Source organism: Stegodyphus dumicola, chromosome 9 (genome assembly GCF_044657685.1).
Source record: "Stegodyphus dumicola isolate Sdum_Otavi_A_Nest chromosome 9, ASM4465768v1".
NCBI classification, from domain to species: Eukaryota; Metazoa; Arthropoda; class Arachnida; order Araneae; family Eresidae; genus Stegodyphus; species Stegodyphus dumicola.
The window spans coordinates 65,679,218-65,704,584 of record NC_140776.1 but is presented as its reverse complement, the minus strand read 5'-3'; the positions used below and the strand labels follow the sequence as shown (position 1 = coordinate 65,704,584).

General features: G+C 31.0%; 1 protein-coding gene across 1 annotated transcript in view; it reads right to left on the bottom strand.

Moving 5' to 3' along the window:
* The window catches only part of LOC118195958 (midasin), a 589,327-nt gene that overhangs the window by 411,057 nt on the left and 152,903 nt on the right, over positions 1-25,367 (bottom strand). Inside the window, exons 34-41 of the mRNA XM_085823548.1 lie at positions 23,601-23,809; positions 23,247-23,369; positions 22,537-22,734; positions 13,283-13,390; positions 9,261-9,368; positions 6,238-6,318; positions 5,777-6,016; positions 726-854 (exon numbers count right to left, since the gene is read on the bottom strand). Coding sequence (XP_085679674.1) covers positions 726-854; positions 5,777-6,016; positions 6,238-6,318; positions 9,261-9,368; positions 13,283-13,390; positions 22,537-22,734; positions 23,247-23,369; positions 23,601-23,809 — 1,196 coding nt within the window. The remainder of the gene's footprint in view (positions 1-725; positions 855-5,776; positions 6,017-6,237; positions 6,319-9,260; positions 9,369-13,282; positions 13,391-22,536; positions 22,735-23,246; positions 23,370-23,600; positions 23,810-25,367) is intronic.

The window sequence follows — 25,367 nt, the reverse complement described above, 5'->3', positions numbered from 1 at the left end:
TTAGATGTGTAATCCTTCTTTGTAAGTATTAATTTTAGAGCATTAGTTACTTTTCATATTTGTGAAAGTTGTACTTGAATTTTTGTTTGATTATTGATAAATTTTGTTTTGATTTTCCCATTTTATCGAGGTAAAATCAAAAGGTGGGAGGATGTCACATTCTTGCCCCTAGGTGGCGGGCATCTCTTCCTTTACTTTTGCTGTAATTAAGTTCCGAGTAGCAGTAGAGATTGGAACCGCTCAGAGGAGCGTAAAGACTCAGAACTAAAAATGTACTGTCTTAAAATAGTTATCACCTACCTTGTAAATAGTGTATATTAGCTTTTTATTTCAATAAATAATTAAAAGAAAAGATGGCCTGCTAATTGTAATAGAAACTCTTACTGGAAAACGTGATTATTAGAAGCCTGACATCGAGAACACTGAAGATGCAGCAGGTAAGGAATTTTACATTAATTTTATTGTAAATAGAAGAACCTGATGCAACAGTTGAATTATTTATTATTATGCATTAAAATTCCTATCTTCAGCCTTAGAAAACAAGAAAGAAAAGAATACCAACAACATCAGCAATGAAATCATTAATAACAAACTCCTTACGCACTTCTCCCTTCATTGCTACATTATGCAGTTGCTACATTATTAACTTACAAGTAATTAATGAAATTATATTGTTACTTCTGAAATTGAAAAAGCTGCAACATTTAAAGAAAATTAAATCAAACCTGTTCAAATCCTCCGAGAAGTTCAGTTGTATCCATTTCTGAATTCACAGATATAACATGCAGTATATTGCCTGTGAGATCAGCCAGAAGACGTACCAGTGTTGATTTGCCACTCCCCGGTGGTCCAACCTGGTTATTAATACAAAAAAAAAAAAAAAAAGCAAAATTGTATCATTGCAGTCAAGTTTTGAAAGAAACTATATAGATTCATTGGTTAATACATCACAGAACACAGCATTTAAAATCTTTACTTCCAAGCAATATATCATGCAGTCTAATTTATGAGTACTGAAAAGTCAGGATTAAAAAATAACAAAAATGAAAGAGATTAACTCTAATCAACTAAATAATCCCAGGAAGGAGAAATGAATTTTAAAAAAAAGAGAGAGAGAGAAAAGCAGGGGATTCTTGCATCCAATTATTGGAGAAAATAAAAGAATTTTCATAAATTTTGAAATTTTTACATGTTGATTTTAGCCAGACGTGAACAATTTACTAAGAAATAAATTTCAGCACTATTTATTTTTTTTTCAAGCTCAAAGTTACTATCTATTATTTCATTAGCAGATAACATAAATCATCATTACTACGAGCCAATTAGCAAATTAAAACATAGCTCTCTTTTTGTAAGCTTACTCAATACATTTAAACTCTTTCTATAAAGTACATATTTTTCTTTATATCAGGGCTTCTTAAACTCTTTTCAGTTACAACCTCTTTTATTACTGAGATTTTTTTCGTGGCATCAGGACCCCATAATATTTACAAAAATTTTGTACGACCCCATAAGTATTGCGCAAAATCCGACACACACATGAGTGAAACTGTAAATTTTTTCACTTGTACTGTAATACACTATTGCAGTTTTAGATAGTTAATCATCTAACTTTAATTTCTAATTTTAAAACATACAACAATGTGAAAATTTTAAATAAGTAACAGATGAAATGCTTGTATCACGTGCAAAGCAAGTAAAATGAATGTTTATATTATAAAAAGAATGCGTCAAAACGTTTTTGTTTTTTCTTTGTCTTTGTCTCATTTTTATCTATTTTCAGATAGACTGTGTAAAAATATTTGGTAATTGTAAAATTATTATAATACGTTAAAGAACTACCAAAACTGATAAAATTTTTGCCGACCCCCTGCTGCAGGTGTCGCGACCCACAGTTTAAGAAACCCTTTATATCATCATGTTTCATTCCTTAAGTGCCTTAAAGTGAGTTCCCCCCCCCAGTTTTCCACAGCATTCAGAAAATGCATAAGAATCCAATTTAGCATCAGCAAATCAAATATTAATTTTGTAAATATTCCTGCAGCTTTAAATTCAATAAGCAAAATATGTTCTTATATCTCATTGATACTGAAATTACATTCACTTGTGACTGCCAATGCTGACAGTATAGCTTCCTCTCACTGCTCAGATTATGCATAAAGTGATTATTCTCATGCTTTGATCACATTTCAAAGATTCCAACAGTTTAAAAAAAGGCAAAAAACTACATACAAAACTTTAAAAAAAAAAATTACGTTACAGTTTCTAAATAAAGTTTTCAAGAGTCCCAGAATGACAAAATAATAAATTTTTTAAGAAAAATTTTCAGTTTGAAATATAAGAATAAAACATACTTATATGTAAATTTATGGAAGCTATATTGGATAATCTGGAAATTTCTGCAGTTTTGGATGATAAATACAAATAAAATAGCATGAAAAAAAACTCATGAATCATCTAAGCACCATTGTTCTATGAAGTTTTGCCATTTTTCTGGCAGCTGGAAAATTTCTTTTTTAAAAAATCATTAGGTTTATTCATAAAGAAGTTACTGAAGTGCTCTTAGACAACATCCAAAGAAGGGAATTTCAGGCCATGCCGAGAATTTTAAATTGACATGAAGAGATGAAAAGCCAAGAGGGCATTGTCAGGTGAATATACAGAGGCTAACACAAGACATGCCAATCACAAGTCTTTTGTCTGACATTCATTGAAATGTGAGGCTGAACATAGCCTAGTGGTAAAGAGTAGACTAGGTTTTCTCCGTACGTCGAGATCGTGGGTTTGATCCCACACCTTTAGTTTTGGACTTTCTGCACCTGGAAGAACTTTTTAATTTAGTTTCTCCATCACTAAATTCGAACTGCATGACTTAAAAGTCACGTTTTATTTTTTTGCCTATGAGTGGGGTGTTTATTGAATTTTAACGTCTTTCTTTTTATTTCTACTGGTCAAAAGAAAGTCACAAGTCAAACTCAGTTTTGTGTTAATTGAATTTTGTGAAAGCAAATTACAGCCCAATTTAATTCAATATTGCTAAATTTTATTCGCTGATTAACTGATCAGCGTAACTAATCATAGTTTTCAGACTGTATTAGTTATTTAATTATGCTGATATTAGTTTTTTAATGTTCAATAAATATACTACTTAAGACTTTGCACCTTTATGATATTTCTTATTTAAAATTTTTGCACTGAAATTACACTGTTGCTTTGTAATGTAGTAATCTTTATTCTTTATTAATACTTTTTACTCATATTGGTTTCGTATTCACGATATTATCGTCTATTTATTCATGATTAAAGGTTTTGATTTAAAGCACAATAGTTATTTTTTCTGAAACATGGTTATTTTATTATTTCAAGATTTAAATGCACAAATAGGAGTGCCAGAAAGTGAAATTTAAAAATAAATAAATAACACTTACTTTCATAGTGATTGGCTGAGTGAATTCCTGTACTATAACGAAAAAATCGTTCCGTGTGGACAGGCGAACTATCTCAGATATTGTCGGCCGAGAAAATCGCTATGTGTAGACGGGCCTTTAGAGAATTGTTGAAGAATATACTTGAATTAATTACCAATCTTTGGAACTTCAAGATAATGTAAATTGATTGGATTATTAGTATTTTGTGTCCAATCCAAAAGATAGGAGATATGATTTACACGAATTATCACAGCATTAGTTTGCCTTGCATTACTGAAATTGAATTGCCAGATTTCTGAAAAACATTAGATTTTAATATTGTGAGTCATCATCTCTTAAGTGATTTTAAGACTGCTTTTTATATCCCTTCTAAACTTATCAAACTGCCCGAACTTATGCTGAAAGATACCAAAAATAAGATAAAAATTTGTGGGCTCCTGTCAGAGAATCTTGACACAATTGGAGAGGTAAGACAGGGAGATTTTCTTCTTGTCTTATTTTTATTATAGCACTTTAAGAGAGTCATTTGTGATTCAAGCATCAATAGCAGAGGACACATTTTTCCTAGACTAGTACATGAAAAAGTGGGCAGAACACCAGAAATTCATCATTGATCATGCAGGTACAATCCTACTGCACTGTGCAATTTCACCCCAGTTTGAGGAAGAATGTGGTTGGTCTAAGGGTTTCCTGCCCCTCTTCCCTCACCACCAACCTCTCAAAACTTCTTGTTTGTAAAAGTATAGTGTGGCAAAAGGACATTCAAAATACATGGTGAGCAAAAAGTCTGCTTCTAAGTGTGTGCACTTACAAACATCCATGCATTTTCCGAGATTTAATCCCAAGCCCATCAATATAGCAGTCAGCATCGGTAAGCACTATACCTAAATTGGTACAATTACTTGCATATGCTGATAATTTTGATGCAATTGTGAGGACTCTTCTGCTCTGAGAAAGGCTTTCATTGTGCTTAGGTTCCCAGCAAGTCAAATGGACTTAGCTATAAATGAGAGAAAACAATATATATATATACATTTTCAAAAAATAGATCCCAGCTCCCTACCTTGAAACAGACTTCTAAAAATTTGAATAGGTAGGGTTCTTTCAAGAAATATGAAATTTGTGATTTACAAAATGCTTATCAAACTTATTTTGATATATGCTCCCAAAACTTGGACAATGACAAAGCACGAGGAGAATCATATTCCAACTTTTGAAAGAAAATTTATATGGAGTATTCTTGGCCATATAAATGAAAATAACATTTGGAGGAAAAGATACAGGATTGAGCTTTATAAGATATATGGACAACCTGATATCTTAAAATATATGAAAATTGACAGAATGAATTGAATGGCTTATATAATTCAAATGAAAATGTCATAAAAAAATTACTGCTTTTTAAACGTACTGGAAATAAAAGCAGGGAAGATAATGGCTGACATGGACTGATTCAGTGCAGTGGGATTTTCTAACAATTAATAAGAGAAACTAAAGCTAATAAAAGTGTCATCATAGAGAAATCTTCAAAGGAAAGCAATGAGCTATCTGGCTACCTATGATGATGATATTGTATAGTGTCCATTTTTCATTTGAAGTAATAAGCAATCTAAAAAGAAACTTTTTTATTTCTCTTCAGAAAAAGATCACTTTGCAAATGTTGAGCATGTATATTCTGCTCATATTAAGTATGGGATACCTATAGATTGCAGCAGCTGGCATAATCAAAATTCTTCAAATGATCATATACTGCATTTTAGTTTTTTGGAACATTTAAACTGCCTGATAGCTCCTTAATGTATAGCATGAATTTCGAGTGAAAGGTTCTTTTAATAGGCTGCTCTTGTTTATACAGAATGGTCATCCAGAGTGACTAACTCTGAGGTACAAATTTCTGCTCATACGCTTCTCAAACCATATTCAAACTATGTAATCAGAAAAAAATCTTTGTTTATATACAGCACAGATTTTATGAGTAGTTTGATCAGCAAGTCTTTCTTTAAAAAGTCTTTCTTTTTAAAGAGGATAATATGATAAAAATGAACCTTTAGGTTTTCCATTCTTAGCATTATACTAAAACAAAAATTATACAACACACGCTACAATTATGCATCTTACAAAGAAAAAAGCATATTTAAGAACTGCCTCAATAAATGTTACACCTCAATAGGAGTATCAAAATAATTAGAAAACAGGCTTTGATTTGAAAAACCACAGAACTTTCCAGATAACTCAATATTTTCTATTTGTAAAAAATTATAAAATAATTGATCATTTATTAAATCATATAGTAATATTAATATGGATACAATAGTACATTTAATAAGGCTATATTAATACAAACTCACTAAAATCGCCATCCATTTCATTTCAATACACTTCATCAGTGATTCAAGACCAGATAATTGTCTATGTGCTATACTCATCATTTTAGCATCTGAAAGATTCTGACCTACACGTGGTAAGAAAGAATAACCCAACTGAACACAGTTGTCAAATACATTCAAATCCAGATGTCTCACAGTTTCATAACGTGAACTTCTGTCCATTCCATACTGTTGCATTACAGAATCAAACACTTTACATACCTGCATTAAAAAAAATGCAACAATATAAAAAGATACACTACACAAAAGTTACACATATTTTAATTCTTTGAAAAAAATGAAAGTTGTAATCACACCTCATATAGCAAATATTAAATATTATCATAAAAAAATTATAAATGCTTAACGGTATCTTCTAAAAGATACATTACATTATACCATTTTAAAATTTTTAAAAATATATATGTAAATATATATATTACTTGAATTTTATCGGCAACACTGCGCATACGATCAACATAAATTAATTTCACATATTCTCCTAGGTTATAATCAGATTCATTCTATAAATAAAATAAAAATTATATTAGAAATAATTTTTAGTGCATAAACAACTGAACATTATACAGTGCATTACAATTAAACAGAATTTTCCAGAATTAAGTAACGCAATCTTTGAAATCTCATGCATGAAAATAAATACACCAATTTTTAAATGCAGCCTTTTAAAAAGCATACTATAACTCAATAACATTGAAACTGTTCTGTGCAAAAAAACTGGTTTTCAAAGGATGAGTTCATTTACAATTCTTAAGGTTGCTAGTTACTTCCCATTTCACTGAAATTCAGATAATAGATCAGATAAGCTCACATTATGGATTAACAACTATGCCATCAATGCCTTCGTCTGGCATTGATGGCATAGTTGTTAATGGTAAAAGTCATTATTTCTTTATTCTGATCGGCAAATTTTTCTTTTTTTTTTTTTTTTTTTAAATCAGTACAGATAATTTGGCACAATAAGTGCCTGAAGAATTATATCCACAACTACTACATTTAAAAAATATATTCCAAGCAGTAGCAACAGATGTTAGCAAGTTGGTAGTAGAGAAGTGAAAGAAAGAATGTTACATGTTCAAGACGAAATCCCTGTTCACAGTAATCTAATTCTGGTTCTATTGATTAATAATAACTTTCCAAATTATTCTAAAATTATTACTGGCTGTTGCTTTATGTAAGCACTAGCAGCTTCGCTGTCAGCCTTCGTCTGGCTTTAAAATGTACCGGGAAAGTGGCTGAAGGGAACACCAAACATTAAATTTAAAAACTGCATAGAATTTTACTCATAAACTTCATTAAAAAAAGAACAACTTCATAAAAAAAAGTTATTATCTATAACAAAATTACAATGAAATAAACAATATCCCTTAATACAAATATTAATTATCCTAATAAATAAATTAACGAACTTCCCTTTGCAAAATCTTAAGGACTCAAATGATATAAAGGAGGTTAAGAACTTTGCTTCCTAAAAAAATCACTCAAAACTTTTCAATACCTTAAAAATAGGGAAATGAGCAATAAATAACATAAAAGAATATAAAAAACAAACAATTCTGAAAAGCAAAGTATAATTAATGATATTTTATTTTATATTTTCAAGAGAAAAAAATTACAATGAAATAAGCTATATCCCTTACTACAAATATTAATTATTCTCATAAAAAAATTAACCAATTTTCCGTTGAAGAAACAAAATCATGCAAAACTTTTCAATATCTTACAAACAGTGAAATAAGCAAAAAGTAACATGAAAGCAACTCAAAAAACATAAAATTCTGCCCAGAAATTTACTCTGCAGAACAACTTTATATTAAAAAAAATCAATAAAATTGTATTATATATATATATAAATGACAATGAAATATGCCAATCTCTTAAAAACAGTGACATAAGAAATACGATGAAAAATTGTTGCCAAACCTATACTTCTAAAAGAATAAAACTATTCAAAATGATGTGATTTCATCAAAAATCTATCAACAACAATAAGACAGAAAAATTGTTGCCAAAATCACATTTTTAAAGATGTGAGAAGTGTACTCGGAAGCTTCATTTAAAAAATATTTTTAAAAATACAAAATATTATAATTTTTCCAAAATTCTTTTTGTATAAGCAATCGCAAGGATGAAAGTTTAATGTGTCCAAAAATCAAAGGAAAATAAACTGTACATTTTTAAATATAAACTTTTTTTAGAAAAAATTCCCGCTGAAAAGGTGTTAAGCTCCCTTTGTTAAATAAATTCGTATTTAATCGATTTATTGAAACACGAAATTTATTTTAAGTTCGTAAAATAGCTAAGTGCCTATGTTTCATGACAATGTGAAAATGGAGTGCGTAGAGTAAAATCTTGCTTTCCTGTAGCCCATTATGTCTCAAAATGACACGATTTCCTCACAAAACAAAATAAAAAGAATTCTAATTCGAATTTCAAAAAAATTCGCTTCAAAGTGCACTGGCTCTTGTCTAGATGCACCTATGTACCAAATTTCGTAGCTGTGGGTCTATTAGCTTACGCGCATCGCAAACGAAAGACACACACACAGACAGACTCTTTCTTTTATTATATGTAGAGATATGCATCATTAATGTCATGTAAGAATCATATGAGATGGATTTATTTTGAAATGATGCAATTTATTATAACCAGTTACTTTTAGGCGAGAAAGGGAAAATACCCAAGCTAAAAGGGATTTAAGGGAATCTTGCAAATTAAAGTTAGAATTTTTTCTTACATCCTTTTTATCTTACTTACATAACTTTGAAACTAACAGATTGAATAAAGAACAATTCATTCTAAAGTTCTCTCAGGTTTTCTTTATTTGATTATGGCAAAGTATGCAAGCAAAGTTCTTTCAGACCACTACTGTTTTTAAAGTTGTTCAACTATATACGATTTCAAATTTGAATACTGCAACAAAATTTGTTTTTAAGAACAAGACATTTGTTAGTTAACCATTTATTAAAAATGGCTGAACCCATTTGTCACTTAGCCATCTTATCATTTTTATGAAAGGCATATAAAAAACTCTAAAGGTAAATTTTAAAAATAATTAAATTGCTTAAATATGTAAATATTGCTTCATAGCCACATACTGCCAACTGCAAAAATATAAGCAACACGAACTTAAACTTTTCAAAATGTTTTATCCATAGCTATGTTATTTGCTGTTCATAATTTTCATTCAATATAAAATGTAATCAATAAAATTTGTAAGCAATTTAATATATAACATAAAAAGGATACATTTTCATGGCTAACTAGGGATGAGTAGAAAATAAGAAATGGAAGAAAGATTTTAATGGAATAACTGTTAAAACAATGGTGTCATTTAAAAAGAAGAGCCCTGTTTTTCGAATTAATTTTGGATTTCAATAAAATTTCTATAAAATAAAAGTGATTCTATAATTGAAGAAATCAAGAAATTTTGAAAAATTCTCACTTGATTGATAACCATTGCTTCACACCATCTAAAAATGTCTCGAAGATTAAATTCCCAAGGATATCCATCTTGTCCCCATAATCTCTTCACATTCAATTCAGAATGAAGCTAAAATTAGAATATAAATAAAAGTCAGAAAATTATGCAAAGTTTTTATAATTACATAATTACTGAATCAATGGAAATTCAATACAGAACTGCAGTTTATAATGAATGCTTCAATGGCAAATTTCGATCACAGAATTAAATTACAAAAGCACAAGATACAAAGAGTGATTATAAATATAAAGCACTAAAAAGTACTACTTTTTTCAACATTATCTGATGTTAAGAGAGTGTTTCATTAAAATCTAGAGCAACTTTAAAAAACATAAAATTTAATTAGAATTAAAAACAGGAAACAAAAAAAGTTATTGTAATTTACCTACATACCAAAAAATTGTTATACAAATTAACATCATGAGATTATGGAAATTAATTAAATGAAAAGATGATGTACTGGCATCTAAACATCAAAGAAAAACAGTTGAAATGACAAAGCATCAGGGTTTCAATTAGGATATATTTTGTGTGCAGCCAAAATTCCTTTGAGAACTTAATAAAGCACTGCTTTGGAATAGAAATTTTAACATTAAAACTACCTTAAATTTCAATTGGGGCTAGTTAGTTGCACTGATTCTAAAATAATTTGCTGGCAGTAGGGGTACTGTTCGGTTGGTTGGTTGGTTGGTTGGTCGGTTGGTGTTGTGTCCTTTGAGAAGTCAAACTGATCCACGTTTGGAAATCGCTGCTTTTGCCAGCTCCACATTCTTTTCACTATACAGCTCTCCCTGGAAAGGAAATTCTGAGCTTTTCAGAGCTGCAAGTATTGCCCGGCAGGTGAAAATGTGTTCTGGAGAAAACTACATTTTGCAGTTTCTACAAGTTGTATGATCTGGTACCCTCTTCATTAATTTTCTTTTCTCTAAAATGGCAGATTCTCAGTCTAGTAATAGTCTTTGTGATTTCTCTGCATAAATCTCACATATCTGATGGTCTTTCTTAACAGATTTCTCTTTAAGTCTTTATCTGGCAATAGGATTAGTATCTTTAAGAGTGACATGGATTGAGTTGTTGAGATTTCTTGCCTTTTTGGCTAGTTCATCAACTATCTCGTTTCAATCGACTACAACATATGCAGGTATCCATTGCATAATGCATATCTTTCCCATCTGGTTTATTGTTTCTAGGTGTTGGTGTACATCCTAGGTGAGTCTTGAATGCCCTTGCAGTACTGCCTCTAGGGCCGCCTTAGAGTGACAACTCCGCTGGCCTTATCATTATCATTTAAGTTGATGTAAATTCTCAGGGCCTTCTGGATTGCTTCACATGTGAAGTTGGAAGTGGTGTTGCGTGCTTCATGGCTTTGCAGTATAGTTGCTCCATTTGGTAGAATGATGTGAATACCGGCTCCACCATGTTGGATAGTCTCATCTGATGAAACATCTGTGTAAATTTTTACCAAATCAGCTCCCAAAAGAGGACTCAATTGTTCGAGTACCTTTTGAATTGATAACGCTTGATACCTTTTGCTTTTAAGGATTATTGTTTTGCTGCTGCAAAAGAAAATTATCACCAATGTACTTAGCGCTTGTTTAGACTGGTTCAGTGATAATATGGCAAAGTGAATTTTAAAGATACTATGGCTTTTCTTTTAATTTTAGGCAAACACTTCTTGTTACCAAATGAAATATAGTCTCAAAGAAAATTCTACATTCTTTATTCTGACACTGAAGCAAAACAAATTCTGGGAAATAAAGTGGAAGATGCAGATTTTCCACTATTTTGTTGCCTTTAATTTTGCCTCCCCCCCCCCAGAATCCAACATTAATTTTATTTTTAAAATGTAGATAAAGTTAGAATTTTATCTAATACTTTTGTATGTGGTGCATATTTTCAAATATAAGCCAATCTGTGTAAAACAAAAAGCATGATTTTGCCTCAAAATTTCAGCCTAAGTCAAAATATTATATTTGCATTTAATCTTAAAATATGTAAAATCAGCTTTTACAAATTCAATAGGTTTGTAATCTTTCCAGGAATTTGAATAAATCTGAGCAAAGTTTTTAAACTGTGGGTTGCAGGATCTACAGGGGGTAGGGAGCTGCCAAAAATTGAGCTATTTTGATCTTTCTTATAATAATTTTCGAACTACTAAATATTTTTCGATAATGTATCATAAAGATAAGACAATACAGCTAAAGAAAAAGCAAAAACGTTTTGATGCTTTTTTTAATAATAGAAACTATAATTTTACTTTAAAAATTAAAGTCTAAAAATGACCTAATCGGTAATGACTAATCGTCGGGACTTCGGCAATTCCGGATTAAGGGTTTTTCAGGATTATAGATCAATTTAAATCTGGTAAGATGGCATGCAGAAATTATACAATTAAAAATATGAAACCGTAATTTATGAAACAAAGAGCAATTATGATCTAAAGGGTATCAAAATTTACAAAAAAAAGGGGGGGCTTAATATTTATTTGTTTACTTTATTAAACATTTCTTTCAATGTACGTTGTTTAAGTTGCGTCGTTTTTTGTGCTAAACGCGCATGCGTAAAGCATACAGAAGAAAAAGTTTATGGCTTTGAGGCCCGGATTATAGATCATTCCAGATAATGGACGTCCAGATTACAGACTTTGTACTGTAGTATAATACAGTACAAGTGAAGAAACTGATAGTTTCACTCAAGCATTTGTCAAATTTGTGCAATGCTTATGGTGTCCCCAAAAATTTTCATAAATATTAGGGGGTCCCTACATCAAAAAGTTTAAGAAACCCTGAATTAGAGCATACCTTAACTGCAATCCAGAATGTTTCAGCTTCTTTATAAAAAAATGGTAATGAAACATACCTTCAAATATATCCAGATCCAATGCAGAGAAAATGTCACTCACCCCCATTTTAATCCACATAAACTTATGTCAGCTTTAACAAAATATAACATTTCACCTATTTTTTAACCTGCACTGATTTCAGTTGATGTCAGTTCCTGGCATTTTATTACTGTAGTAAATTAGATCACACCAAAATTAAAACTTATTTTCTAATCTTATTCCTACCCTACGTACGTGGAGCAACCAGTGGGCGAGCGGTAAAAGTTGCTAAACACTGGTAGTTCGGTCCGACATTTGAATCCTGCGAATGGACTGGCTGCATGGATGTTTTCATGGTTTTCCCCGTGTATAACATTCATACGAACCAGTTTCCCTTAGAAGTTTCCCCAGTTTCATGAAAGTACCCCGTCCTTAGACAGATATCCCTCGTGGCTTTGCCATAATCTCATCAAATCAAATCAAACCTTCTGCAGGCAGTTGTGAGTGCTGCACTTTCAGAAATGATCACATGCAGTAAAGTAAATTTCATGTTATGCAAACTGAATCATTATTAACATTTTGTCATTATTCTGCAATTATGTAAAAACCTTATCAATCCTGCTTCCCTAGTCAGTAAATCCTACAGATTTAGAAAAAAAGCAGCAAAATGTCAGCACCAAAAACTTCTACACAGTGTTGGCCTCACTTAACACATCTGCCCCACACATGCACAAAAGAGAGGAAATAAGCATTTACATCCTAAAATACTATAAACCTACAACTGTATTATGCTCTAAAAATACTTTTCACTTATCACTAGAATAAACAGGTTCACAGTTGCTACTATTTAAACATTCACAATAAAAGAAAAATGTTGCATTTTCCAAAATATATATATATATATATATATATAATTTGTATTACCATATTCTTCAGACATTAAGCTGCTCTTTCTTTAAAAACATTCAAACACATGTAGACATTCATTGGCAGGTTATTACTATTTTTATTGCTCACATGACATCCAAAATCAGTGTAATTAAAAAGTGCATTTTATTTTAAACATAATCATTAAGTAATAATAGCTAAAAAAGTAGAAGAGGTAAAAATATTGCAATTTGAAATTCTGAAAAAAATTACATAAAGCACATAATTTATATACCTCATTATTAAATGTAATCATAGCTGAAATGAGTTGTGGTGATATGCTGGAAAACACATGTGTAGATATAAATTGAAAATCACAAGGTTCCATGGGTTTCATATATACCTGTATTGTAGAGTTTCAAATAGAAAATTAAACATCAATTAGTATTAATACTAAAAGTACACATTTGGTAACTAAACAAGTATTACATATTTTAGAATTTGCTTTTTTTATCAAAAGCACATATTTTAATGCATTTGATAAAATAAGCAAGCAACCAAACTATATTTTAATATTCAAATAAATATAACACTGGAATAATTCTAATTGCATTTCAAAAATCTCGAAAGCTATCCCAGGGGGAAAATTCAATATAATTTCAAACAATTGAGAATACTAAAATGAAGCACACAAATGTTGACACGTTTGACCTTTCACTGCACTTTATTTAATCTAAAGGTTTTATATTCATGTAATATCTGAATGATATACTTGTTTTAAAACAACATTTGGAGTCCACATTTCACAAATCCAGAAATTCCAAATTTGAGAATGTAAAAAAACCTGGAATTCCATGCACATCTGAGCCATAATCACCCTCAATTACAGTATCATAAAACACATTATGGAAAAACGGTATCTTTGGAAAGCCATAAGAGAGAACAGAAACAATTTAAATAATGCTAATTTACCTGTTATTCTGAGGTTTTACTTATACACTGACTCCACAAAGGTACTTACTTATATTTATTTCCATAACTATTGGTTGTGAACATAAATTTCTGGTTAAAATAGTGTTTTAAATGATACAAATATTCAGGTTTTGACATTTTTAAATTTAGAGAAATCTATTTTGTAAAGATTGTGAATTCTAACTTTACGTAAGCCACCCAAATGGTCTAGTGGTTAGGACAGCCTGCCTATGATCCCAAAGGGCCCGAGTTCGAATCCCGGAGAAGGTATGGACGTAAAATCGTCTGTCCCTTCATAGGAGGTAATGGGGGCTGTCTATTAGGTGCCTTCACAGTAAAATGGCTACCACTTCTGGGAAAAAAAAAGAAAAAAAAAAAAAAAACTATATTTTCTCTGTATCTTATATTTATAATTAGAACACTTTGTCCTCATTAGAAAAAATAAAACAGTCAATTTTCATGTATGAAAATTGACCAAGATATCTGATATTAAAATCAGAGATCATACTTAGTGGTTGCACACAAATTGAAGAGTAAAATGTTCAAATTTGCATGAAACTATCAAAATACTATCAGTTTAGAGAAAGGTTTCTAATGTTAAGAGATTTAAATGATGAGAATCTATGCAGATTAATTAGAAAAATATTGATCAACACAAATATTTTCAAAGTGCAGATATTATTCACAGAATTTTATAGAATACGTGATCTAGAAACACAGGCTTTAGTATTAATATGTAGGCAACTCAAATCATTTGCATTATTTAAAACAAGTATTTGTAGTTTACATAATTTTTTGTACAATTACCAAAATGTGATCCTAAAGTAATAAAACTTCAAGATAGCATTAATAACATATCTTTAGACTTTAAAAACATATAAATTACTTTTTAGCATATCAAATGTATTAAAAATTTTTTAATTTACATTTGATTTATTTAAAAAATTTTACATCTGATTTATTTATGAGCTGATTCCTCAATGAATATTAAAAATTGTGAATTTTGAAATTATATATGTCTGTCAATTTTTATCATAAAGAAGTTACATTTTTTGTATTTTATTTTTTTAACAAGTACAAAATGTTGCCAAATATAAGTTAAGTATATAGCACTAAAAATGTATAAAAAAGTTAAAATTTTCGAAATTTTAAAAAATAGATTTCTTTATATTTAAAATACCAAAATATTAATATTTGCATCATTCCACCCAGAAGGAAAAGTGGTCAGTGACTCAGACTACCATACCGAAGGGCACGGGTTTGAATCCTGGAAAAGGCATGGTTGGCCTACCTATTAGGTGCCTCCATAATAAAGAGAATACCTTTCTGGTTGTGGCCAATGCCTATAAATGACTACAACCCGTCATTGGCTAGGGGGTATTGCAACCCCCTTGTATTACGAAGTAGTGCTGATTTATTCTAGCCAAGTATTTGAAGTAACCCTATGTACTTTTTCTTTATGCTGTACTAGTTTGAAGGAGTTGGAAGCGAATCTCCAGCACAATATCCGGTTTTGAACTGAGATTAAATCCTTGGTAATTATAATAATAATATTGATTTAGAAATCTGTTAATTAAATTTAATTAGTTTAATGAAAGACTATTTTTATTCAGAACAAGAATGACGAAATCTTGCACATCTTGAGGGGGAAAGAATATTTACATCATTTAAAACATTTTTGTTAGTTGGAAGTGTATGTTTACACCAACAGCTGCAAAAACAAAGGCCAGGTAAGGACTTTTGTAGGCACTATGTATATACATATTACACCAACTACATATTTCATTTTAAAAATTAAAAGTATGAAAAACATTAGTAGTGATGTTTTATTTGCTGTATATGACCATAAAGTGGCCCACCAGTGGCTAAGCGATAAAAGTTGCTGAACATGTTCAGCAACTTTTATCGTTCAACCTGAGTTCAATACAGGTGAATGGGCAAGGTGCATGGACATTTCCATGCCCCACCCCCCTGTGTAACATGGATATCATACTTGCCAACCTATGACAGTCAAAAATCAGGAGATTTTTCACAATGTTAAAAAGACTTTTTAAATGATAAAAATACAGTTTTTAATAATGAATTAACTTTTAATAATTACTAAGACTTAAATGCAAGCAACACAAAAATACCTTAGACATAAAAAACATTTTTATTACTTGCAACGTTTAAAATAAAATTAAAAAAAAAAAAGACACTTTAATCAGTTTTATACAAATGTTACGAACAGTGGCAGATTTTGCCTTCGTTAAGAAAGAAACTTCATAATTTTGTTCATAGCAATTGCCATGTAGGCCTGCTTTCACTAATAAAAGTTTTTCTAATGTGTCATCACTCATATTAGATCTAAATTTAGTCCTCGTTTTCGCAACAACACATCCTCTCACACTCCGCATTAATATGGGGAACTGTCAAGATGGCCAACATAATTTTAGACAGTTCACTATATTTTAAAATTCCATCAGCACCTTTCAGTTTTCCAATTAAACTCCACTGGGTGTCAATCCTAGCTGATTTTATAACTTCATCCAAGTTTTCTAATTGTAAACTGCAAAATTGCGACTGCAGTATATCAGTAGCAACATGAATATCATCATCTTTCATGACTAAACAAAGTAACACAGGAAATCTGTTCAAAAAGTACCTTATATCAGAAAAAGATGCATTTGCTAGAGCAGAAACATCACAAACTTTAGCATGCAAAATCACTTCATCGTTGACTGGAAATTTATGTAGTATGTATATCACATACTCGACAGAAGTAACTTCTAACATGAAGATAAAACTTATTTTTGTCTTCTTCTGAAAGTTCTTCCACTACTTTTGTAGTTGCAGTTCCTATTACCAAATCTTCATCTTTCTTTTGATTTTCTATTTCACCTTAAATCACATCATATATAGAGTTTCAAGACAAAACACAGACTAGTTTTACAAACTTTGATAAAATGTCTTTAAACAGATCATAAATAATTGATTGAAAAACATGAATTAATGGAATTCTGCTTTGTAGAATTGTGTTAAGAACATCGAATGATGGCAAAATGAATTGTAAAAAAAAAGCAAAAAGCTTTGTTAAGGTCTGAAGAAAAAAATATAAATATTTGTTTTTCACAAGATAAACTTACAGTAATCGGAAAATATTTCGTGTGTTGAGCAGTTTTTTTTACTTAGAAATTTGTATCAGCTTTACGCTTATATTTTGCAGTATTATTTTGAGAAATGCCAGTTGAATTGCTGAATAATGCAGAATTTACTTTATTTTTCTCAAACCTATTTTTAACAATGGAAGTAGTAACTACATCTCCATTTACTTTAGGTACTTTATAACTTTCAATAGAGCCTTTTATCTTAACTCTTAAAGCATTTACTTGTTCTTTAAAAAATGCAAGAAGTGGGTTCCATTGATCGAGGATTCTAGATAAGCATTTCTTTAAAGACAGCTAGCGTGTACATACATGTTTCAAAATTTTTGTCATTTCAGTATTATGCAGCTGTCGGAACTGTTTCAATTTTTCCTTTCTCTTAGAACACCTTTCAAGATAATATTAAATATCAACAATGTGTTCATCCACATTTATTGGTAAAGAAGCTAAGCCCTTTTTCAGCTGCTAAATTTAAGAGGTGACAGGTGCACCTCATAATCTGCAAAACTGAATTTGCCTGTCTTAAGATGCCTGCAACACCAGTCTTCAAGCCTACCATTACTGGTGCATTATCTGCACCAAGTGCTAAGCAATTATCCAGAGGGATTGCATTTTCTTTTAAAGTTTTAATAATTAGCTGTGCTATATTAAAGCCTGTCGAATGTCCTTCTAAAGTGAGGACAGAAAGTAAACTGCACTCAGTTTCTGAAGACTCTGGATTAAAAAAAAGAAACAACAATTGGATACAGTTTTGAATTGGTATTATTGCTTCCATCCATAGAGAGGCATAATGGAGCTGTTTTAACGCAATCAATAACTGAAGATTTATTATTCAAACCCATTTCTTTAACAATTGCACCTGTTTTGGTCCTTGCACTTGAGTATTTCCTAGCGATTTCACTATCGGGAAACATTTTTCTAAATAAAGCTGCAGCGTGATCCGATGCATTCAGTGGCAGGTTGTGCTCCAGTAAAAAGGCAGAGAACAGACATTCTGCATTAATGACTTTTTAGTCTTTTGTTTCCGAAGAAAAATTTAATTTTTCGTTTTTTTTTTTCAAAACAACTTATGTTGTCCTTGTGTTTTTGTGTACGCACATGTTTGAGAACATTCGCCCTTCCACTATGCGAAATCGAAAAATTGCAATGACAGGCGGTACACATCGCAAACATCACATCAGAGGAGTAGGGACGACTTGCAGAAATTTAACATTGGTTGCCTATTGCAGCGTGTATAATTGTCAAGAAAAAGCTGGTTGTAGAGCCTCATTTCACAAATTAGAATTTCTACATATTTTTATTTTTGAAACTCAGACCGATTAAAACAATTTAGCATATTTATCAAGCATAATTAACGTTCCAAATAATTATAAAGCTATTGCATGCTTTCAGGACTGGATATCTTTTAGCTTTTCCTATGCTGTAAGGAAATTTGTAACTACTTCTTTTAGAAAATAATATTTTAAATCTGAACCAATAGAAAATTTCAAATAATCAATTTTCTCTTGAAATTTTTATGCTTTTTATTGGTGGAAATAAGTAAAAAATACTAAAATATTTAAAAACGAATTTTTGAAAGTTGTGTTTAAAATTATACATTGTGCTGCTTTTTTAAAATTATAGATGAGTATTATAGCACAATTTCTATTAAGGAATTTTATTTCAATTATATTTCATAATACATCATAGTGATAAACACGTTTGACTCCTTAAAAATATTCATACATTTAATTCTAATATTAAAATTGTATTTAACCGTAATAATTAATTTTGCTTGTATTTTATAGTGATTTTAAATTTATTTTTAGTTCTGCATAAGATTTTTTTTTATTATTATTTACTGTTAATCTAATTTATTAGCTTACAGGGGCAGTGGCCTAGAAAGGCTGTTAGTTTCGAAGCGGCACTTTGCGCTGTTTTACTATAAATGTCCGTGTCTCTTGCAAATTGTTGTTACCAAATATTATCGCCCTGTATTCTATGCAAAGAAATTCAATAATGAAGAATCTGCATGAATACATGTATGGTTCTCGCAATCTGACAAAAACGAAAGTATCTAGAGCCATCAAATTTTGAATAATGTAAACCTCCACTCGAACATGGGCATCTGGACGGCTGAATTTCGAATTTGTTTTAATCTATTTCCTATTTTGTAAAACTTTAACGAATTTTTGATTAACAAACTCAACGAGTTCAGAGAGAGCAAGCACTGTACGGAAAATAACAGTTTTATCTCCAGTGCGGAAATTCTAAAGATATGCTGTTTTCAAATGTATGTGGTTTACGGGCGAAGAATATGATATTTAATAAATATAGGTAACACACAAAACGTTAAAAAAAGGTTTCTTTTGGGTGTAATATAATATCTTAATGCTTCTAGATTTTATTTTACCATTTTTTTCCGCTTCATTACAATCAGAAAATTTTATGCTCCAAATTTTATAAATTACTAAAATAAATATTCCACTTTAATGTTAATAAGTTAATGATGATATAAATCAAATAAATGATTGTTTTGTAATGTTATTATAGTTTTGAAAATCCTTGCCTGAAAATGGTCATTAAATTTTTTAAAAAAATTATCAGATCTTGTTTAATTTTACCTTATTTATTTCAAAGCATCCTGTACCATCAATCTTATTTAATTTTACGTTATTTGTGCGCAAAATTAAGTTCATAAATTTTGTGCCTAGAGTTTTGACCATTTTACTAAAGTAAAAATGTCTGTACAAGAATTACGCGTGAAAAAAATGCCCGAAATGCAGTATGTGCTTTAATGAGATATATTAAATCCTATTTGGAAAAAACTGTGGCTTTTATAATCTCATCACTATACAACGTATCACATTTAATAATTAAAAAGAATTATGTGATACAAACGCCATAGGTTTCAGTGTTAAAGTAAACCAGATCGTTCCTACTCTTTCTTGCCGACATGTCCATGACGCGCGCCCCGGCCACTGGGTTAGTCTATCTCTTATAAGGTCCATGTTCTGGATACGTATGCTGTCACTCACAAAGCAGAAATTCTCATCTGATTCCCAAGGTTTTATTTTAGATATAATCTAGAGAAAATTCAGTTGCTTTCAGACGTCCATAATCACTTCCCCCCCCCATATAAACGAAGTATTAAGCCAAGTTCCATAAAAATCGTGAGAAATATTAAGAATAAGAAAATGTCGGGAGAAATATATTGTAAATCGGGTTGGCGGGAGAGCGATCAAAAATCGGGAGTCTCCTGCCTAAATCGGGAGAGTTGGCAACTCTGGGATATGAACCAGCTTCCTTTAGAAAGTCCTCCACAAAGGCACTCCGTCCTCTTAAACAGATAGCTCTTGCTATATATACTTTTGGCATAATCAAATACACCAAATCAATCATCATAAAAGCCTATAGTACTTTAATTTGCATTTCTTCAGCTTACTTCAATGGTTTGATTTTAATAAAAGATAATGCACATCAAATCTGTTGAGCAAACAATAGTATGAAACATTTCAAATGTGTTACAATACAAGCCAGATTCAGCTACAAATAAGACAGAATTATAATGTAAACTTACCACACTTCTAAAGCTTACACTTGAATTAACAAACACTTTTGAAAAGCATCAAATAATCGAAATTTTACAATTTGCATTTTTTCCAAGAAGGAAAGAAATTAGATGAGAGATGAATAACTTAAAAATGAATGAATAATGATATTAAGATGAATAATTTTAGTAATACACAATGCTATACACACACGCACACATATTAAAAAAAGAGTGAGAGAGATTTTTGCATGAATTAAAAAAAAGGCGGGCTTTTCAGCAAAGAGTTAGTAACCTTGCAAATGTTCCTACTCTTTCTTGCCGACATGTCCATGACGCGCGCCCCGGCCACTGGGTTAGTCTATCTCTTATAAGGTCCATGTTCTGGATACGTATGCTGTCACTCACAAAGCAGAAATTCTCATCTGATTCCCAAGGTTTTATTTTAGATATAATCTAGAGAAAATTCAGTTGCTTTCAGACGTCCATAATCACTTCCCCCCCCCATATAAACGAAGTATTAAGCCAAGTTCCATAAAAATCGTGAGAAATATTAAGAATAAGAAAATGTCGGGAGAAATATATTGTAAATCGGGTTGGCGGGAGAGCGATCAAAAATCGGGAGTCTCCTGCCTAAATCGGGAGAGTTGGCAACTCTGGGATATGAACCAGCTTCCTTTAGAAAGTCCTCCACAAAGGCACTCCGTCCTCTTAAACAGATAGCTCTTGCTATATATACTTTTGGCATAATCAAATACACCAAATCAATCATCATAAAAGCCTATAGTACTTTAATTTGCATTTCTTCAGCTTACTTCAATGGTTTGATTTTAATAAAAGATAATGCACATCAAATCTGTTGAGCAAACAATAGTATGAAACATTTCAAATGTGTTACAATACAAGCCAGATTCAGCTACAAATAAGACAGAATTATAATGTAAACTTACCACACTTCTAAAGCTTACACTTGAATTAACAAACACTTTTGAAAAGCATCAAATAATCGAAATTTTACAATTTGCATTTTTTCCAAGAAGGAAAGAAATTAGATGAGAGATGAATAACTTAAAAATGAATGAATAATGATATTAAGATGAATAATTTTAGTAATACACAATGCTATACACACACGCACACATATTAAAAAAAGAGTGAGAGAGATTTTTGCATGAATTAAAAAAAAGGCGGGCTTTTCAGCAAAGAGTTAGTAACCTTGCAAATGTTCCTACTCTTTCTTGCCGACATGTCCATGACGCGCGCCCCGGCCACTGGGTTAGTCTATCTCTTATAAGGTCCATGTTCTGGATACGTATGCTGTCACTCACAAAGCAGAAATTCTCATCTGATTCCCAAGGTTTTATTTTAGATATAATCTAGAGAAAATTCAGTTGCTTTCAGACGTCCATAATCACTTCCTCCCCCCCATATAAACGAAGTATTAAGCCAAGTTCCATAAAAATCGTGAGAAATATTAAGAATAAGAAAATGTCGGGAGAAATATATTGTAAATCGGGTTGGCAGGAGAGCGATCAAAAATCGGGAGTCTCCTGCCTAAATCGGGAGAGTTGGCAACTCTGGGATATGAACCAGCTTCCTTTAGAAAGTCCTCCACAAAGGCACTCCGTCCTCTTAAACAGATAGCTCTTGCTATATATACTTTTGGCATAATCAAATACACCAAATCGATCATCATAAAAGCCTATAGTACTTTAATTTGCATTTCTTCAGCTTACTTCAATGGTTTGATTTTAATAAAAGATAATGCACATCAAATCTGTTGAGCAAACAATAGTATGAAACATTTCAAATGTGTTACAATAAAAGGTGGGAGCAAGTTATCAGATCAGAACCACTCTAAATAAATTACAACTAGCTTATTAAAAAATGAATCACAAAAATTACCTGAGTAAACCGATTTAAAAATGATCTTGGCAGGCCTTTACGAGCTCCTCCTTGCCTATGAGGATTCTGACATCCAAATATTCGGGAAACATGCTTTCTTACATGGAATGTTTGACCAAGTTCAGGAATATGTATTTCATTCCTATGATCCAAACATGCATTCAGCCCTTCAAGAACAGACTGAGAAGCCAGATTCAGCTACAAATAAGACAGAATTATAATGTAAACTTACCACACATCTAAAGCTTACACTTGAATTAACAAACACTTTTGAAAAGCATCAAATAATCGAAATTTTACAATTTGCATTTTTTCCAAGAAGGAAAGAAATTAGATGAGAGATGAATAACTTAAAAATGAATGAATGATGATATTAAGATGAATAATTTTAGTAATACACAATGCTATACACACACGCACACATATTAAAAAAAGAGTGAGAGAGATTTTTGCATGAATTAAAAAAAAGGCGGGCTTTTCAGCAAAGAGTTAGTAACCTTGCAAATGAAACAGCAAACATAAAATTTGTACACATACTTTTTACATTAGTCTACAAAAAATTTATAATACAAAAAAAAAGGCAGAAATTAAGAGCAAAATGTTAACATTACATAGCCTATTTTATTCATTACCATTCAAAAAATATCAATATACGTCTGTACATGAAATTATAAAAAATTATAAAAAGCAAGCATAAACATCAGTTTCACCTCATCAAGTAAAATCCAGTCACCCTGATTTAAAGCTTGAAGTAATGGCCCATCATGCCAAGCAAATTCACCTTTCTCACCATCTTCAACAGGCAAATCAGCGCCAAACAAATCAGATATATCCTGAAATGAGTTTAATTTTTACAAAAAATACTTAATCTTAAATTTAAGAAACAACATTACATACATAAAGAATTGTAGGCACGAACATAGAAAACTTTATGAATGATAGTGCAACATTATTTTACAATGAGACACAGTATAAAACAAATGTTCAATGAAAAAATAAAAACAGGAAAACAAATGAGTAATAAAATTGTTAATGCAAACTGCTATTTAAGAAGGTTTTCATACCGTTTGCTCTGACAGGTTAATGCGCACCAACTTATGCCCAGAGGCTTTAGCTAAAGCACTGATCATACTTGTTTTTCCAACACCTGGACTACCTTCCAATAAAATTGGTTTTGACAACTGCATGGCCCGCAGAATTCGTAAAGCATTTAACTTTGGTGTCCTAGAATCCAGAATATAGGTACTACACCATTCATTGTACCGAGAGGAGTCTATAAAAATATAAATGGAATAATATTAAAATCAGCAGTTATTTCTAAAGAAAAATTTTAAATGTATGCATAAAAAATTAATATTTATTATTATTTGCATAATTTTATAACTATAAACCCACATAACATGAAAAACATTTTGTCATACTGAAGAAATCTTTTCTGCTAAATTTTATACTGTGAAGGCTCAAGTGAATGAGATTGGGAGAAGAAAAAAATCTTGCTATATCCACACTTCCCTACCCCCTGCCAAAAATTATGCTTCCCTCCTGATATCTGGCTAAAAGAATTTAAGCATTTTTTATCCAAAAATTCCCCTCTTTTTTTGTTTGTTTTTAAACTCTGTTTTTAAATACTTTAGCTTCATATACATGCAGTTTAATACATAGAGATATAAATAAATTGCAAATTATCCAAAACAAAGCCCTGCGTTTAATGACAAACGCACACTACTTTGTCTCTAATGACACGCTTCATACAGATCTAAAAATTGAGGCTGTTGACAAATTTCTTCACCGCACCAACAGCAGTTTCTTCGAAAGAGCTGTCAATTGCCCGTACCTTGCTCAATTCAACACGTTTGATTATATACCTCTGCAAGAGGACTACAAAATAAGACCGTACGCTGCACATATCACGAGGAATGCAAATTTCCCTACTTAATTATGATAGTTCACGAACACTTTGTACATATGTAAATATTTATTTTGATTGGATTTGTATTTTATTTTGTACCTTATTTGTGTATTTATGTACCCTGTAAATAATTTTATTTTATTTTAACTTTCTGTTTATTATTTTATACATGTATATGTCACGAACAGACACTCGTCAGATTGCGCAACACCAGCCTCTACTTGGTATTTCTCTGCATGGTCACCTCCTCTCACCTACCTCCAATGCCTCCTTGGCCCATCCTGTTTTTACCGTCATGTGCCCATACGGGTAATTCTATCATTGAGCAGGATACGTCGTACTCTGCGCGATATCTCTGCGATACCGGTATGACTGACTGACTACATGCAGTTTATGTAACAGTAATTTAATATGTATATTAACTTTTGACATGATATGTATATGTAAACTAGAAGCTTACAGTTAACTTCTCTGAATTTAAAAATTGGCATAATTAATACAATTTATCCTCCTATTTACTTTCACATTACATATTACTTTTCTAGCTGCATAGCTAAGCATAAAAGTTCTATAGCTTGGCACTGAGTTTCACGATATAAAAATCCTTTAGCAACTGATATCAACAGTTGTTTATTTCATGCAGTCATTTTAAAATGAAAAATTATTCAATTAAACAGAATCAAACTCTACAACTTTGAATAATATTTGCATCCTTTAAATATACTTCCAATTCATATATATTTTCAAGCATTAATCACAATCACCTTTCTTTACCTCTCAAACAGTCATGACGATATTTATCTGATCATGAGATTTATGGCCAATTTACATATGCTACCTCCCACTATCTTGCATATTCAATGAGTCAGGAAATCATTCTATGATTTGAAGTTACCAGCAAAATTAATACTTGAATAAATAA